This window comes from Octodon degus, unplaced genomic scaffold (assembly GCF_000260255.1).
Source record: "Octodon degus isolate 3935 unplaced genomic scaffold, OctDeg1.0 scaffold00193, whole genome shotgun sequence".
Lineage (NCBI taxonomy): Eukaryota > Metazoa > Chordata > Mammalia > Rodentia > Octodontidae > Octodon > Octodon degus.
Genome location: NW_004524769.1, coordinates 2,498,466 through 2,517,677, shown reverse-complemented (window position 1 = coordinate 2,517,677; position 19,212 = coordinate 2,498,466). Strand labels below are relative to the sequence as shown.

Genomic DNA, 19,212 nt, shown 5'->3' with positions numbered 1-19,212 from the left:
ATGTGGAATAAGATGCTATTTAATTTTGTTCTTCCATAGCTAATATTTTTTATGTATATGCCTTAATGATTTTTTTCTTCACAATAAGTTTTGGACAATTTCATTTTTGTATGTCTTGGTATGATTTTATTCAAATTTCTTGTGCAAAAGGTTCATTTTTTTGGAAGTGTGGTGTTAGAAGTTCAACTAAATTCAGAAATTTTAAATCTTTAAATATTTATTGCCTGCCCCTTTCTACTTTGAGAATTCTAATTGTATGAATATAAGTTTCTTGATTTTGAATAAATAAATAAATAAATAAATAAAATGCTTCTGCAAGTTTTCCTCTTCCTGGTGTATACATGTTTATGGCAGGCTCTCTATATATGATAAACTTAAACTGACTAGTAAGGAAAGAATGGACTTGATGGTAGCTAGTGGTGAGTCTTGAATCAAATATATAACATGCTTTAACCAGTAAGAGTTACATGTTTCCTCCAATCCTCCCCAATGCTTGCTCTGTCCTGTGTCTCTGCTCACCTATTTGCAGCATATGTACTGCTGAGCTGAGCACACCTCAACACATCCTTTCTTGCACTCCAGCCTCATCCTGTCCCCAAGCACATGGGTGATGTAGGGTGAGATTAGGTGAGCTTTACAGGGAACCTGGACACCTGACAGCAGCAAAATCCACAGCTCAGCAGGCTCCTCACTTTTATCGTGCTGCCTGGGAGAGGGCTTTACCTGTTGCCACAGGGCCATTTTGAGCTGAGGAGCACTGGTTAATCTTGAGGATAGGGCTTTTGAGGTCCTAAGACACATCTCAATGGAAATATGCAATAGCACAGTAGTAATCACCACTTGGGAAGGTAACCACTGTCGGTCAATGTGGACTAGTGATTTCGTTCCAGCATAGATACAGTGATTGTGTCCCCCAGATGAAATGTCAAAAGAAGAGACTCCTCAGTCTTGGGCCATTTCCTCTTGCTAATACTACAATTCCACAGACTGGGGAACTTACGAAGAGCTGTCTCTGGCTCACAGCTCCGGTCCCAGACTGAGGGGATGCATGCGGTAATGGTCTTGTTGCTAAGTGGCTAAATCGCAAGTGGCACAGACTATCACATGGTGATGAACAGGGAGTGTGCTGTGCGTGTGGCTTGCAGCTTCTCTCCCACTTTTATACTGCCAAGTGCCAGGTGTGATGGCTGTGTTCTGCAGAAGGCCCAGCCCTACAGGCCACAATGAAATTGTGTCTGCAATCTCTTAATACCTCACTCTGAAGGATGAAGTCTAACACAGGTTTCAGAGGGAAAAGACCATGTTCAGTCCATAGCACCATCCGCTGTCATGGAAAAAGGCAAAAGGTAGACTCTCTGTGTAAAGAAGACGGAATGTTTATTGAGGTGCCAGGGCACATTGCCTTGTATGTCAGTGTAATGAAATGCCAAAAGAGACCTTCTTTATCTTGGAATTGTTGCCAAAGACAATGGGTCAAAGGCCCCTCCACTGCTAACAGGAGGCATGGATGGGGCTACGGAGTGTGCTACTGGAGTGGAAGCTGAAAGGGAGGTCAGCAGATGAGGAGTGCATATCAGGGGCCAGGGGAAGCTCTACAGAAGCCTCTAAGGCACCCCTTCAGAACCCAGAGTGTCTGCAGAACCTAGGAAAGGTACCAGCAGCTCGCTCGGTGGGTGAGCTGCTTTTCCCCCTTTCCTCTCCACCTTTTCTCTGATCCAACCTAATGGTACCCAGAACATAATAGGAAGAGACAAGATGGAAAACCGGATTCTACAAGAGTAGAATTCTTGAGGCAGGCCACACAGGGAAGAAAGAAGCCTAAGATTGAATAGGAGATTGGATGTTGCTTTAGATTTATTTTTGGTATTTTAAAATATTGTTATCCAGAAATGCCTAGAAAAGCCTGGAATTGGTTGGAGACGACAGAAGAGAGATCTGATAGAATGACTGGAGGGCAGCAGTGGAAGAAACACTCAAATTGACTTTATTGTATCCTCCTTAGTTCAGCTCATTCAACAAACAGAAGCAAGAAAGGTCAGGGCAATAACTATCTCTACTCATACAGTGACATAAAGCTGAAGGGAAATTGGTAAGTGGTGCGATAAGTGCGAAATGTTTTTTCCAAGTTAGAAAACTCAATTTTAATTCAGTACTGAACTTCTAATCCCTTCATGCGTGCTTAGAGTATTTCAAAGTACGCTGCAAAGAAAAAATCACTGAGAGCCCCGTGGAAGGAACTTAGCGCCATGGACCTGGGAAGGCGTGACCTATTAGAGCTGAGAAGTTTTAAAAGCCATCAGCATGGAAGTGGCTGAGAAGGCTTTGTGTCCCCGTCCCTGAGCTACCCACAAAGCACTTGCCTGCCAGTCTGTAGAGACAAGGCTCAATATGACCTCCGCCTTTTATCCTGACTTGTATGAATGCCTGGCAGTTATCACCCTTTGCCATAGAATTTCATCCCTACTTTACTGTTTGTTATAAAGATGGCTCTTTGAAAGACTGCACACACAAAAAAGTCTTTCCAACAGATTTTGGAATTGTCTAGGTTTTGTCAGTCCAGTACCTAGAACACAAATGTCATTCAAAACACATCATTTATGTGGCAATTTGAGACTCCTTTGTGCCTTAGGAATATCTGTGTGCCTCAGTCCGTTTCCTGTTGCTGTGACACAATACCCAACACTGGCAACTTTAAGGGAAGAGATTTATTTGGGTTCTCATGTCTGGTTGGTCCATGGCTGGCCCCGAGGCAAGCATGCGGCAGAGGAGCACAGTGTAGGATTGCTGTGCATGTCGTGTTTGCCAGGTTTTAGCGAGAGGACGGCCAGGGCAGAGAGAGATAAGCTCCTTCAGCTGCCCTCCCAAGGATCACCTCAGATCTGATCATACCCCATCTCCTACCAGCCAGTCACCTGCTTCACCGCCATAATTCATTCATCTTCCAAAAGTCTGCTCAAGCACGTGAGCCCTGTGGCAGACATCCTCTATCCAAATCACGCGATGGTGCAGACCAGCCCCATGACCTTTAGCTTTGCTGTTAGCTTGATTAAATCCCAGAGCCATGGTTTTCCATTGCCAGAAGACATAACAGGTTTGTGCAAGGGTCAAGCGAGGGAAGGCATAGCGTGGCCCATGTGCCCCGCGACTTGGGTCTCCATGTGTTTCCTACTTTATTTCATGCCATCATTTTCCCTCCTGGCACCAACACTTGCAGCTCATTTCTACCTCCAGACCCTTGAATGTGCTTGTAATTCTACGCCTCAAATCTTTGCCCCTTCTTACCTTTCAGGTCTCAACTCTCTCCATCTCAGGTATTTCCTTACTTGCTTCTTGAAGCTGTCTCTGATGGATGTTCGGCTTGTTTCTGTCTCCCATCGCATTTTTCAATGTAATAATTTCACACATTTATTCATTATTTTACATTTCCTTCCCAGTAGGTTTCAACATCATTTGAGAGCCCATTTGGTCAACTGTGCTGAGTGGAGAACTCAAGGTAGCTATCAGTATCTGGCAGGTAATAGACCCTCAAGGTTGAATCAATGCCGTGAGATTTCTGTATGTGTAAGTCTGTGAGATTAGATAGAACATTTTAAATGATGACAAAGTAAACACATGGTGAAAGAAATTGCTTGAGCATATTTACATGGAGGCCAAAGAGAAGACAGGAGAAAGACCTCTGAAAAAAAAACTCCCAAGGTCAGGGCATGTTTAGAAAGAAGCTATGCCGTCAGCTCTTTGGGGGAAAACAATAGGTGGGAATTCTCTGACCTGAACAGTGACTCCTGGTCAGTGCAGTGGCATTTCTCCTCTGGTGGAACATTTTTCAGAACAGGGATCCCCAAGCCAAAAGCCTGGGAATGTAAACATCACTTAAATAATGTTGTTTTGTAGGGCAAGCTGCAATGAGTCCACAGGTAAACACCACTGTCTCTTTGGTTTTATAACCTACCCACCTATAAGCTGTAATTTGTAGTCTGCAAATTAATCAAGAATCTAGCTCCCATGCTAGCTGGTCTAAAGTGTGCCCTAGGAAGAAGAGGCGTCATCTGAATGGTTATGGTGACGCAGGCCTGGGTGTGCTGTCCCAAAGGCTCACTGCCTGAGAAAGCTGGTCACCTGCAGTGCCACGCTTAGGCTGGACTCTGTGGCCATGCTGGAACCTCATGGTCACTAAAGTCACCTAGTTCAGCCGACATAGAGCAGTTCTCATTTTATTTTATTATCTTTGTAGGCAAAACATTTGATTTTAGCTTTGGAAGGGTGACAACACTTATAGAGCTGATAGAGTAGACTAGAAGGACCACCAACTTTGGATTTCCATTTCTTTATTTTTTCTTTCTTTATTTTTTGTATTTTAGGGAAGTGTCTACAGGGTGTTCAGGGTCTCACTACTAGATCAGCGTTGTAGTGATCTGCCTGTTTACAGCTTCCCAAAAGCTGGGATTATAGCTGCATGCCACCATGCCCAGTCTCTCCATGTTTCTTTAGATTTAGCACTTAGGAATGTGTTTGACACATAACTATGTCCTTCTTCTGTCTTTTCCTTCTTTCTTTTCCATTTGGTTTATGTAAAGGGAAAGTCCCTTTCTGGTTACCAGGAGAAAGTGCACTGTGTAGTGGCCACAACCTGGCTTCAACTCAGGTCTTAAGTTTATAGCTGAGATTTTCCTGTCCGAAGTGACAGAATTGAGCAAAGTATCAAGACTTACTGTTGCATCAATCACATTCATCATTTAGAAGCTGGGCCTGGAAATTATGAGATTCTTCTCACAAACTCACAATGGAAAGACTGAATTTCCATCATTATAGGTGGCAAATACATTGGGAATTTTTTGAAAGTGTAAACTTAACTTAGGTGCTTAAAAATACTTGAAGAAAGAAGATACCTTGTCAGAACCCCATCATGTTGGTGTCTGGTTTTGTTTTTCTGCATTTTTCACTAGTCACGCACTATGCAAAATGTTATATTCAGTTCTAGAATCCTTCAGTAAAAAGTAGTAGGAAGGACAGAAACAAATGTGCTTCATCTGGGGGCAAGAACATGGAGAGAAGGGTAATGCAGATGGGGGCCAGAGCACAGTGCACCGTTGTGTCCATCATAACATGATTGCATCGTGCCATTTTAAAAAGGCTGAAGCCAATGTGATTCTAGTGTCCCTTATGGATAAGATTAGGAGTGCTAGTGGAAACAGTACAACTGGGAATTAAAATTCATGTTGAGTAAAAACTAGACATTTTGACATGTAAAATTGTCCATCAGTGGGATGAATTCATTCATGAAGTGGGGAGCCCCACCCCCCAACCCAGAAGGGAACCCAGTAGTTGAGGTCAGATGTGTGTGGTGTTCTAATGCTGAGCACTTGGAGACTAGAAATATAGAGAGATAAGAAATGTCTGTGAAAGCCCAGAAGAGCATTCTGCACCATTCAAGACTCCCCATAAAACAACGTCCAGGAGATGGTGAAGCTGAACTGAAGCTGCAAATTCTTAAAATCTGCATTGAAATACAATCTAACATTATGCCAGAACAAGTCAGTTCTAGCCTTAGTCCTAGGAAGAAACACTGGGGATAGTGTATGATCCAACAGCCTTTATGAGAACTCCAGAAACTGGCTAAGAAGTCAAAGCAAACACAGGGCCCAGGAAAGCTGCATTGAAATGGGAGATGAAAATCATGTTGCCCCTCCACAAGGTGCGTGACCTCAAGCGATCAGGAGAAAATGTCCAAGTCATGATTTCTCTCTCAGGAGAGAAAGGACAGATGGAAAGATGACCCTATTTTCTGGCTCTACAGGGGACTAAGTGGGGCTGCTTTCTGGCTGCTGTGACCCAGAGTGTTCACAGGGCACTATCATAACTTAGATATCTGAGGGCTGTGAGAGAACAGAGAGCCCAGAAGTTTCTTGCATCGTCCAGATCCTGGAAGACCCTGAAGTACATAGACAGATACCAGAGGGAGGAAGACTTTATGTACTCTGGGAAAGAAAACCAGCAGACATCTCTGATTGGGGAGAAAAAAAACATAAGCAAGAGAAGCACATGCCCAGAAGATGCTGGAGATGTTCTCAGAATCCTGCCGGGCTGAGTGGACAATATCCTCCTTTGTGTAGACCCACTGTGAAGAATCAGAGGGGAAAATATGAAAACCTGGAACATTCAAAGAAACATAGCTCATACAATGGTATCTTGGTCCATGCACTTAATTCATTCCATGATTCTGGTTGCAAACCAACTTATACAAGAACCAAATCAAATTCAATGATTAGGTTCAAGGCTGAGCTCACGGGGAAATTTGATTCAGTTCTCACCCAGTTCAGTTTGAGGCCAGAATTGTGGAGAAAATTTAGTTCATCAACCAAGGCACTGCTGTACCTTAAAACATACCCCCCCAAAAAACCAGAGAGAAATAAATATGATTTGAAAAAGAGTCAAGCTTTCGGGTTTCAGCTAGGAGGAGGCTAAGGTACAACTTTCTTCAATCGTCCTGAATCCGGGTTCATCTGACAGCAGCCACCTCCAGCATCCCGCCCAAGTTCAACCCCAAAGAGATTAAAGTTGTGTGCCTGAGGTGCACTGGTGGTGAAGTTGGCCCCATGTCTGCCCTGACCCCCAAGATCGGTCCCTTGGGTCTGTCTCCAAAAAGAGTGGGGGATGACATCGCCAAGGCAACTGGTGACTGGAAAGGCCTGCGGATCACGGTGAAACTGAACATTCAGAACATACAGGCTCAGATTGAGGTGGTGCCTTCTGCCTCTGCCTGATCATCAAAGTCCTCAAGGAGCCATCAAGAGACAGACAGAAGCAGAAAAACATTAAATACAGCAGAAATACCACTTTTGATGAGACTGTCAACATTGCCCGACAGATGCGGCACCGGTCTTTAGGCCAGAGAACTTTCTGGAACCATTAAGGAGATCCTGGGGACCGCCCAGTCTGTAGGCTGCTACGTGGACAGCCGGCACCCTCATGACATCATAGATGACATCAACAATGGTGTTGTCGAGTGTCCAGCTAGCTAAGAAGCATAAGAAAATATATCAATAAAGAGATGATCTGAAATAAAAGAAAAGGAGTCAAAATGAACATCTTAATGAAACTCAACTATAAGAAAGTGTAAATAGAAAAGGAAATTAAATTAAGAAAATTATGCCTGAATGAAATAAGACCACTGACCAGAGAAATTACAATAAAGAACCAGACAGAAGTCTGGACACAATAACTGAATTGAAAGATTACTGTAGACTCAATAAAAAAATAAAAGAAAGAGACAGTGTACTCAAAGATGGTTCCTTTGAATTTATAAAAACAGAGTAGCAATAATGAAAACTGAAAATCCTAAAGGACTTAAGGAATCCCACTAAGCACACCCTGGCATAAATTATGGAATTTCTAAATGGAGAAGAAAGAGAAATAGTAAGCAGCTCATTTGAAGAAATAGCAGTTGTCAGGATTCCAAGTCTGCACAAGGACATAGATTTAGGATAAATCTAAAAAAGATACACCAAGACATATTATAAGCAAACTGTCAAAAGCCAAAGACAAGGAGAGTATTGAAAGCAGAAAGGGAAAAGTGACTTGTCACATATAAGGGAGTTGCCTTGCGTTCTTCAGCAGATTTCTCAACAGAAACATTATGGAGTGCTATGATATATTACAAGTGTTAAAAAGAAAAACTTGCCAACCAAGAATACTATATATGGCAGAACAGTCTTTAAGAAATGAAAGCTACATGAAAATTTTCTTAGCTAAGCAAAGCTGATGGAATTCATAAACACCTGCTTTAGAAGAAATGTGAAAGAAAGCCCCCAATCCTAGTGCTTGGGAAGATTCCTAGGAGTCCAATCTGTGTAGTGAGTCCCTGTAGACCCTGTACTAAATACATAAAAATAAACTAAAAAATAAAAATAGAACAGTAAAAAAAAAAGAGAGCCCTCAGTGTTAAAATTAAAAGGACACCAAATAGCAACATCATAATGCCTGAAAAGATAATGTTGTCTGGTAAAGGGAAACAGAGAAAAATAGAGAATCCTGTAACACCTTCCTCATGATCCATAAATCATTTTTAATTTTGATCCAGAATTTAAAATGTAAATTAAAATTTAAAATTATAGAAAATATCAAATTATGTTCATGTATTTAAATATAAAAATAATAACAATAGAAAGGTACAAAAGAATAGGATTTTTATGTGATTAAATTTTCAGTTCTAAATAGATCATTAATTATAACATAATTGGGGCTGGGGAGATAGCTCAGTAGAATAAGGACCTGAGTTCAGTCCCCAGTTCCACAAAAATAAATGAATAAATAAAATAATTTATGTTAACACACATAATAGCCACACAAATTTCATACCTGATCTTCAAAAGAAAATGAGACTAGCTCAGCGGACTAAAGTGCCTGTTTAGACTGAGGCAGCGGCAGGGTTTGACTGCTGGCGTCCGTGCCAGCCCCGCCCCCAGGGCCAGCTGAGATGTGATTGAGATTGATGGAGACTGTGGCATGGGGGCGTGTGCCTATAATCCGAGCTCTGGGGAAGCTGAAAACAGGAGGATCACTGTGAGTCCAGGCTACATAGTGAGACCCTGAACACCCTTACTAAAATACAAAAAAGAAAAAAAAAAAAAAAAAAGAACAACAAACAATGCACAAGAAAATCCAGCAAAAGATGAAAAGGAAGACAAAATGCAAACAAGACATGGAGAAAACAATCAGCAAAATGCCAACAGAATTCAACTTGCAGATCAGAAAAAGAGATATAAGAATGGATTAAATAAAAGATCTAGCTATAAATTGTCTACAAGAGACTCATTTTAGATATAAGGACACACATAACTGAAGGCAAAAGGATGGAAGAAGATCGGCCACACAAATGATAACCAAAGAGGAGGGTAACTATATGCGTTCTGCTGCTGTTGGCTGTGAGGTTACATGTGTGCTGTTAGCTCCAACTGGCCTACGGCGCTGCTGTAAGCCTCTTTCTTTACTGGTCCTGTTTGCTCAATCCATTATTGCTCTCTGATGAACCATATTTGTTTCTGTCCTTCCTACTACTTTTTACTGAAGGATTCTACAACTGAATAAAACATTTTGCATGGTGTGTGACTAGTGAAAAATGCAGAAAAACAATTCCAGACACCAACATTAAGGGGTCCTGACAAGGGGTTTGCTGTGTGCACATAAGACCAGTATGCATTCTGCTGCCCCTGGACACAAAGTTATATATACGTCATTAGCTCCGACTGGCCTACGGTGCTGCTGCAAGCCTCTTTCTTTACTGGTCGTCTGTTTGCTCAACCCATTATTGCCCTCTGATGAATCACACAAGGACATAGATTTAGGTCCAGGGTACATCACAGGTTAGGTCATAGTCTTAACAAATATAGGAAGACTGAAAACATACTAAGGGCATATTTTATGACCCCAAGGAAATGAAACTTAAAATAGCAACTGGAGACTGGAAAATTCTTAAGTGTGTGGAAATTAAACATCATTTGGGACAACTGGTGAGTCAGAAAAGAGAGAATAAAGGAAACTGGAAAATATCTTGAGAGAAATGCAAACAGCATACCTAAATACTGTGTAGGTGATGCAGCAAAAGCAGGACTGAAAGCAAAGTTTCTACTGAAAAATACATTGAAAAGAAAAACCTCCTGCTGAAATCAACTTAACTTTATATTAGAAAGGGATAGGAGAAAGGAGAAGGAGCTAAAGCCAGAGTTGGCTATAGGAAAAATCTAATATAAATCCATGTAGAAATAAGTGAAATATAGAAAAAAATAGACAAAAGTAACCAAACTAAGAATTGGTTTTTTGAAAAGAAAAACTTGAGACACTCTTAGGTAGATTAGGGAAGATTAGCATAACTAAAATCAGTGGAAGAGATATTACAACTAATGCCACAGATGGAAAGAGGGTCTTGAGAGACTACTATAAAAATAATGTGCCCAAAATTTGGGTAACCTTGAGGAGATGGATAAATTCTTACAAACAGAAACTATAAAGACTGAATTGTGAAGGAATAATAAAACAAAAACCTTCACCTGCTCTATAGCAAGTAAAGAGACTGAGCCAGTCATAAAAACAACAATGATGACAACAAAAAGCCCACAAGCAGAAGGGAAGATGGCTTGCCTGAGAACACTTGGAAACATTAAAGAAAAGGTAACCCCAGTTCTCCCTATAGTCTTCCAAAAATTAATGAAGAGGGAACACTTGCAAAGCTGCCTTATGAAAGTGAAAGCTTGCTTTCACTGAAGGAGCGTGGTACTGACAGAAAGAAGACACAGAGCAGTGAGACAGGAGAATTCTGAGTGGAGGCCCTCCCCGAGCAGAACAGCATGTTTTAAACTGCTGGCTGAGAAGCTGGGCCTCACATGCAGAAGAGTTAAGCTGGGTCTTTCCCCACATGATGGAAATGCTCATCGCCGTAACTTTCTCATTACACGTTATATGTCGGTATCAAGTTATTATGCTGCATTCCATATGAACAAATACTATGTGTCCATAAAAAACTAGGTCAGTTGGTCTGACAGTTGTGGGTTATTGTTAAACTGATTAACATAAAAAACTGAGTTAAAAATCTGAATGTAAGACCCAACATTATGGTAGAAAAAAGAGAAAAAAGATTTAAGACATTAGATTTGACAATGACTTCTTGGATATAACACTAATAGTACAAACAACAAAAAACCAACCTAGGCAAAGGATACTACTTCAACTCTGAAAACACTATGCATAGCAAAGGGAATAATCAACAGAGTGAAAAGGCGATGCAATCCAAGAAACCAGCGCCAGTCCCACATATGGAAAGGGGTCAGTATTCAGAATAAAGAAAGATCTATAATTCGACCACCAATATATAAGCAACTCAAAAGTGGGAAAAAGCTTAAGCAGACTTTTCTGTAGGAAGATATGCAAATGGCTAACAAACTTCGGAAAAGTGTAATATCAGCGAGATGCACATCGAAACCCTAGTTTTGTTGTGGTTTGGTGATTTATAGATTTTATTTTTATAATCACCCAAAGAATCATATACAAATAGTGTAGGGAATCTGTCCAGACACTGAGGACCAAGGAATTCAGCTGAGGGCCTGGATCCTGATATCCGACAGTGTCCAGCTGAAACCCTAGAGCTCATAACAATGCCTCTCACAAGTCCAGTTGGAGGCCCAGAGCCCATGGCAATGTTTCATGCAGGCCCACCTCATGGCTCTGCTCTGGGAAGACCCAAAGGTCACTGTGGAAGCTAGAAAGTCTATGCCAGTAGGATGGAGGATCTGTGCTAGCAGGCTGAGGAATCAGAACTGGAGATAGGATGCAATGCTCAAGAACCAGAGCTCCCTCAGAACTCCCACAGCCATCCTCAGCACAGTGAGGTCCTGAGCTCCTCCAGAGAAGAGGAAGCTGAGTTCCTATAAGGAAAGTCAATGTGACAAGCTTCTCCAGGAGGCTGAGCAGTGCACCATCTTCCCCTCTGGAGCTAAGAAGCAATGCTTAAAATGAGGATCAGAGCTCCCGCCAAAATGAACCAGAGCCATTCTCAGTGACAACGAGGTCCCAAGCTCTTCCTATAACCAGAATAGCCAAGCTCATCAGGAAAGTCAGCATGGTGGGGCAAAGTCAGCAGGGTCCAGCAACAGACAGCCCGAGAGAACCAGCAGCTTCTCCAAAGAGCTTCCTAACAGCCTTTCAAACGGCTTCTCTTGTTCTGCCTTTTATGCTACTAGCAGCAGTCCTCGGGTGGACCTCCCCACCCAGCATCATGCTAGTACAATTCAGCTGAGTGTAACAAGCTGATCACCAGTTAGCGACCTACTACATGTAGTGAGTTACCACTGTGTGGCCACTGGGACAGCCACATGGAGGGACAGCCACTATGGAGGGACAGCCACCATGGAGGGACAGCCAGGAATAAATAAGCCAGTTTCAGGAAACAACCTGTGCTGGCAAGAATGTGAAAAAATTACAACCTTTGCACACTTTTCCTGGGAATGTAAAATGGCACAGCCATCTTGGAAACAATATGAAAGTGCCTCAAAACATTAAAATAAAATGACACATGATCCAGCACTCTCCGGTATATATCTGAGAGAACTGAAGCAGGCTCTTGAAGAGACATTTGTATACCCACATTCCTGGTAGCATTATTCTAAAAAGCTCCAAAAAGTGGAGCAAACTGAATATTTATTGATGGATGAATACAGAAAATGTTATGTGTAAGTGTGTGATATATATAAAGCACATATGCACATGGGCTATATATAGGCAATAAAATAGTGCTCAGTCTTAAAAGTCTAAGAAATTCTGCAAAAATGCGTTGACCCCGACCTTAATAGCATCACTCATTGTCCGTGTTGGCCATAGTCAGGAACTGGCAAGCAGCCCAGTGGGCCAGCAGCCTTTCCACTGCTTCTCTGCAGATATTTCTGTTGCCTTCCTGTTGCTGGGACCCAATACTCAGCACCTAACAGCAACTAACAGAGGAAGTGCTGACTTGGGCTTACAGTTTCTGTCTGTTCAATCAATGGTTGGCTGCAGCTCATGTCCCCAGTGACCCACTCTTTCAACTAGGCCCTATCTCCAAATGTGAGCCTTTGGGGGACACTTAAATCTAACTCATCGCAGCATCAGTTCCCTGAGAGTTTTCACACCCTGTGAGCTGGCTTCTTTCAGAACAAGAAATCCAAGAGACCAAGACAGAATCCGTGATGCCTTCTATGACCTGGTCTTAGAATTTGTCACCTTAATCTCTGCAGTCCTCACTTGGTCATCAAGAGCTGCCCTGGTTCACCAAGAGCTGCCCTTGCAAGCAGTCAGACAACAGTCAATGAGGACCACGAGAGGCATCTTGAAGGTTTCCACCTTAGCACCCTTACCACCTTTCAATGCTATTCCTCTGGGAGTCTTTCCTTTTAGATTGTGTAACTGCTGCTCTCCCTGCTTCTACTATATGTGAAAATATCCATATATATCCAAATTTGAATATATTCATACTGTGTTATAATTACCTGTTTATGTGTCTAACTTTCCTGTTTAGGCTGAGAACTTTCTTAGCTGTGTTCATGCCTTATTATGATTATGTTTATAGTATGTAGAGTTTTCTGGAGGATCAGAACCCATAGAAATATTTATATGGCCCACATGAGGTTGGCTTACAGGGTCAGAGGCAGTGAAGTCCATGACTGTCTGAAGAGATTGAGAGCCTCTTGGCCATCTGCACACTGGAGACCCAGTGTCCAGAGCCTTCTCTGCCCAGGAAGGAGAGAGCCACACAACAAGGGGGTTGAAGGCTTGGTGGCTCCCTGGAGTCGCACGTGGAGGTCTACATGGAGAGGCGAGGAAACAAGACAGTTGTCCAAGGGCCATGGTGCGGACTGGAGTGCTGCCAAAATGGAGACACTTCCTTCCTCCCTTTTCATCCCACCGTCTAGAATCCTATGGTTGGTGTGGCCTACACTTAGGGTAGTCTTCCCCTCTCAGATTGCTGTACCCTTTCCACTCCTGTCCCCAGAACCTGCTTCTTCTGACCAGGACTACCCTCAAAACATGAGACTTTCAGGGGCATATTTAGGATCTAAACTGCATGAAGGCCTTTAGTGAGAAGAGGGACGCAGGAAGAGAAGCAGTCAGGGAAGGAAGGAGCAGCCTTGAGAAATTAGATTTGGTTGTCACGAGGCAGTATGACACACAACAATGTCATTCCCATTGATGGGCATGTATGTAACAAAGAAAAATATCTTTGTAGAGGCATTAGAACGGAGCAGGAAGTGTTAGGAAATATTTCACTTGCAGCAGTCTAAGTGCTGAGGAGTGTGCAGACCTGGGTGCATTCAATCTGTGCGTTCTACCAGTCAGGCTCGGCCATGCCTGGCCTTCATTTTCTTCTCTGTGCTCTTTGATATTTCACTCACATTTTCTGGCATGGAGTTATAAAAGGAGTGAGGTCTTGGAGATGGCAGAGGATAGAGGTTGTCTGCACCAACGCCTTCTCAAGACATTGCACAGTCTTTCAGCTCTAACCTTCCACTACTGAGAGGCCCACATGCGCTGACAATAATTACATCTGTTTCTCGTGACAAGTTTCTGCTCTGAAGGGAAGCAGAACACACACAGATACTAATGATGCTTCATCTTTGTAGTGATCCCGTCGCTGCTCTATGGTAAAGCCATCTCCTATGGCTTGCCCAGTAGGTTCTTGCTCTTTTCTCCTACAATTTTTGGCTTGTGCTGGTCTCTCCCGGGGACCATAAAGGAATCAGATGGTCTCTATTTTTATCTGCACATAATGTATACAATGTACAGTTCAGCCCCTAATGGCAGAGTGGGGTATTATCTGGACTCGTCACCCCACACAGGTAAGCCTTACCTCCCCGATGTACTGAACGCTGGCGGTGGACAGCTCCTGGCCAAGTCCCAGGGTAAGATGGCCCCAACAGTTCTGGTCTCCTTCCTAGGGGGGCTGGGATGCAGTGAGCAGAGCTCCCATCAGAATTGTGCATTGTGCTGTGGCTGTGTGGCTCTGTGGCTTCTCCTGCACCCATCTCCTTCCTTCCTCTCTCCCTCCCTCCCCCCAGGTGCTGACCTGAGGCGACCAGTCGCTGCTGTGGAGAATCTGCTCACTGACAGCCTCAGGACAGTGGGTACTGGCTCTGTGTTCAGTTTGAAGTTCTGCCAAGATTTTGGTAAAAGTCATTAATTAAAAGATTAAACAATAGAAATATTATTTACTTGTTTTGGTATTTAGCACTCTTGCCTAGAACTCAATGCTATTGGAATACCTAGTATTAGAACGCAGTGTCACTGATGAGTAGAAATTATTTTCTGCGCTTTGGGGCCTAGGGAATTTTGTTGGCTTTCACCCACAGTGGGTGCTGCGAGAAAGGCAATGTGAAATTCCCTGCATCTTTCTGAAGAAACCTTCTGCATAACACACGCGTGTTATATTTGCATGAGGGTTTTAATCATTGATCTCTATCTCATATATATTGGAGTTAGTTGGTTAAAATTTTATAATATCTAATTCTGTACTATAGTAGAAGTAGATATTTAGCAAGTAGTTAATAAATGTTCTTCCTTTTTTATACACATTTTGACCTTAACATAAAATTCTATATATTAAGGTATAAAATATTTTAATCAGATATCAGATTATATCTGCTCGCTGAAAATGAAATGCCAAAAATAAAAACGAACAAAAGTCATATAGACTTTTGGATTTGCACAAATTATATATATAATATAATTTGTGCAAATACAGGATGTATAAATCCAAAGGAGGCCTGCGGAATCCCCAAAGTCTTCTGTGAACCTTTTGCCAAATGGGTATGTTTCTCACACTATTTGACAAGCGGGTACCTGAACTCAGGAGCTACATGTTTACATTCTATGATGTGGAATGTGAAATTTCAAGATAGGCTATAAGGCCAAAAAATTGCTGCAATTAACTGGCTTTGCATCATCTGGAATTACCCTTCCTTCTGCTCTTAGAAGCTCTGTGACACCTACGGAGTAGAGTTAGAAACACTGCCGCACAATTTGGCTCAGAATTGCAAATGGGGTCCTCCGCGAGAGATGGCCACAGCTCGCTGTGACTTGCTCAGCGCAGAACAGATCCATCCCACCCCCTTTTTTCCTCAGCAGCAGTCAGCTTCTGCTCACGGTGCCCAGGGCCACTTTAAGCCTATTCATATTTTAAGGCTATAATGGCCTTTGACCACACCTAAAATCAGCAGCAAGGAGGAGCCATCTGACACCCAGGGCCATCTCTGCTCAGAGCTGAGCCCCAGGAGGTGCCACCCAGAACAGCGCTGGCTTCCCTGCTTGACCTCCTTCCAGCACCTTCTGGGCAGATGGAGGAGAGCTGCGGGGGATGAGGCGGGGGCAGTTTAAATGCCAGCTGTGTCAGCTGAGTCCATGTTCACTTGCCCTTGCTCCTCTCTAAACCCAAAGTTGTGCATTTCCTGGACCCCTCCGCTTTCAGCAGTCTCACTGATGAGCTTTTGGCACCTGAGGGGTTTCTTTTACCCAGGTGAGAGTGGATGCAATCAGGCTCTATCCAGTATTGTGGATGAGTGTGGTCAAGGGATCGAAAATGTTTGCTAAACAGAGACAGCTGTCATGCTTGCTAACCACAATAATGTGCATTGGAAGGCAAGCGTTTTCCCCAAATGAGCTTCACTCACTGTTGAATTGAACAGAATTGAAAACACTTGAGAACTGTGGCTTGTTTGAAGTCTTGCTACCCGGGAGATTTCCATTGGACCAGGGACATTGAGTCTATGCAGTGAGTATAAAATCTATGTGTGAATAGCTGTCAAGGGTAGGTCATTACCAAATGAGCTGATGTTTTAAAAATAGTCAAGCTTTCATTAATGCAAAACATAGAACTTTAACTTGGCAATCCCACCCCATAAATGACATGCCCAGTGGTGGCTGTTGTCCTTTTAATTTTGACAGAAAACTGCTGAGTTAAGTCCATGTGAAGCTGCCAGGTCTGCAGTCTTAGTTTCATGAGATGCCCAAGTTAGGAAGTTGGTTGCCCTTGATGGAGCTGTCACTGCTTGCTGAGAACATGAGTCGCTGCTATGGCTTTCTGTCTGTGAACACCTGCCTTGGATGTCCTTTGGGGACATCACCCATAGATGTTTCTTAGGAAGTCATCCTTTAACCTATTTTTGTTCAGTTGGTAGACAAGATTTGTTCTATCATTTTTCTTTTTCCAAATTTGGAAAAGAAATCTCTCTGGTTCGTGCTCATGTTTGTCATGTGTATATATTTTTTTCCCTTTTGTTGACCATACTGTCTTGACCTCTGCTTTTGTTCTAGGTAATTCCTTGGATGATTTCTGTCTCATGAATTGAGCTCCTTTTTCTACTCTTATCAATGCAGCCTGTAGCCAGCCGTGCCAGGGAAGCCCACAGAAAACAGCCGGGCCTGCACGGAGGAGGGTCCACCCAACACCTCCAGTGCCCCGCAGCCTGTGCTGGCCCTCAAGTCCCAAGGGAAGTGCCCATTTGGCTTTCTTTGACAATGGTCTCAGGCCTCACCTTGGCTGCCTACGGGATCCTGAAAATACCCTTCCCTTGGTAACTTATAACTCCAGAAGAACAAAGCACTCCTGTCACTAGACACTCCAGAAAGAGTGTAAAGAAGTCAACATGGTGACAACTTCATTTTACATTTGGGATGCCTCAAGCAAAAATTATAATTCTGAACTATGACAGTGCACGTGCACTCAGCGACTGACCTTTCCCCTTTGCAAAGGTGAGAGATGAACATTAATATTTGTGCCAGGAACCATATGCTTCATCCACTTTCACACCCCACCTAAGCATTCTTCAGCAGTTTCCAGAACTTTCTGAAACACCCTTGATGGATTGCAATGTGGTGAGCAAACCCACCTCTCCTCCTTGGCTTCTGCTTTCAGGAATGCCACGTGTAGACAGCAGCCAGCCTGGCCAGCTGAGGGCACAGTCCCGCAAGACTACCCCTCACTCCAGACCCAGTCTCAAGCACGGGTTGTGACCTCTTCCAGAAACTGTGGATCCAGTGACCTTTTCTTTGGGTTCAATTAATTTGCCAAAGCAGCTACAGAATTCAGTGAAACCTATGTTTACTGGCTTAGTAACAAATAATGCAACAAAAGACACGGAAGAACAAGCAGATAGCGAGCTGCATAGAGCAAGGTCTGGGAGCGTCCTCAGTGCAGTTGCTTCTGTCCCCAGCAAGCTGGGATGTCCACCCTCCTGGCAAGTGGCTATGTTGACTGACATTGGTGCTCTCCTCACCCAGACTTGTGAGTTTCACTGAAGCTTTATTGCATAGGCAAGACCAGTTAAATCATTAGCTGTTGGTGTCCAGTGTCAGTCTCCTCAGCCTCTTTCAGTCCTGGAGGCTGGGGTTGAATGTCCCCCATGCCTGTGTGTCTCTGCAGGATGGTGACCAGCTCCATCCTGAAGCTCATGGGGAGCCAGCCACTAGCCAGCTCCTCAACCTGGAGATTCGCTTGCCACTCTGGAGGTCGCACGGGTTGGAGGAGCTGTGTAATGGGAAATTGGGACAAAGGCCACACGTACACCTCTCAGCATCACAGCGCCGTGCACAGAGGCTTCCAGCTTGAGTAAGAAGCCCAGTTCTGCCCCTGCCCCTCTGAGGTTCTGCCACAGCCCTTGTCACTCTGCCACACTGAACACCTCTCTCTGGACAGAGAGTGCTGTGTCCTTTTTGGAGGGCTATTGTACAACTGTGCTTTGAAGATTTCCGGGAAAGTAAGAATGAGCCTTCGTGGAGAGCTTCAGCAGAAGGAACAAGTGGCCGTCACAGTGGAGCAGGGCAGCCGGAAGCCGCAGGGATCGCCAGCAAGATCCACTCATTAGCCTGTGTTTAACTGCTGGCCAGGGGTCATCGCAGCGTGACCTCCAAAGGGTGCTGCAACTCAGGTGTCCTGGTGGCAGCGTGTTTGCCAAAGGTTTCCCTGTAGGGCTTCCACACTGACAGCAACCCCTTGCCACACGGGCCTGTTGACCATGTCAGTGTGGCTGGTGTAGACTGGGAATTAAAATTTCAAAGACAGTATGAAAATGTGTAACATAATAAGTAACTTTTATATTAATTTCAAGTGTTCAAAAATAGCTCATACTCTAACATGAGTTGAACTGTTTGCTTTTCGTTTTTATCCTGAAAAAGTAATGATTGAGCCCACAGCCTTGTGCATGCAGGCAGGTACTCGACCACTGAGTATCATTCTGGGACCTTTATTTTTATTTTTTAAGTATGCTTTACATTAATTTTAAAATTATATACAATTTATATTTCTACAAGGTATTATTGCTCAGATGAGTTCTAGGTGATGTGAGATGTAGCAAAAATAAGAATGAATCACTTATCAAGAAAAGTTATTCTCTTTTTGCTCTTTTCTTTTAAGCCTTATGATTAAATCAAGAATAATTCTAGTTTAGTTCTATTTTTTCTTTAATACTACTTAATTTCTCTTTTTAGCAAAGAGAAAATGATCTGCAAGAATCAGAGCTTTAACAGACAGTAACACTTAGCTAGAATTTAACTATACTTAGATTCTCCTAATATAGATTCTGCTATCAGCCAGCACAGTGGACTCAGTCTTGAACCTCCACATCTGGTCTATGGGATGGAACTATGCAGAGTTTAGCTCCAGCTTTAATCCTGTCGCTGCACCATGAGCATTTCAGTTCC

At 43.2% G+C, this 19,212-nt stretch overlaps 1 protein-coding gene across 1 annotated transcript in view; it reads left to right on the top strand.

Moving 5' to 3' along the window:
- The window catches only part of Mettl15 (methyltransferase like 15), a 232,631-nt gene extending 215,734 nt beyond the window's left edge, over positions 1–16,897 (top strand). The window contains exon 6 of the mRNA XM_023704232.1: positions 16,828–16,897. Within this exon, the coding sequence (XP_023560000.1) occupies positions 16,828–16,862 (35 nt within the window). The 3' untranslated portion in view covers positions 16,863–16,897. The remainder of the gene's footprint in view (positions 1–16,827) is intronic.
- Positions 16,898–19,212: the final 2,315 nt, after the last annotated feature.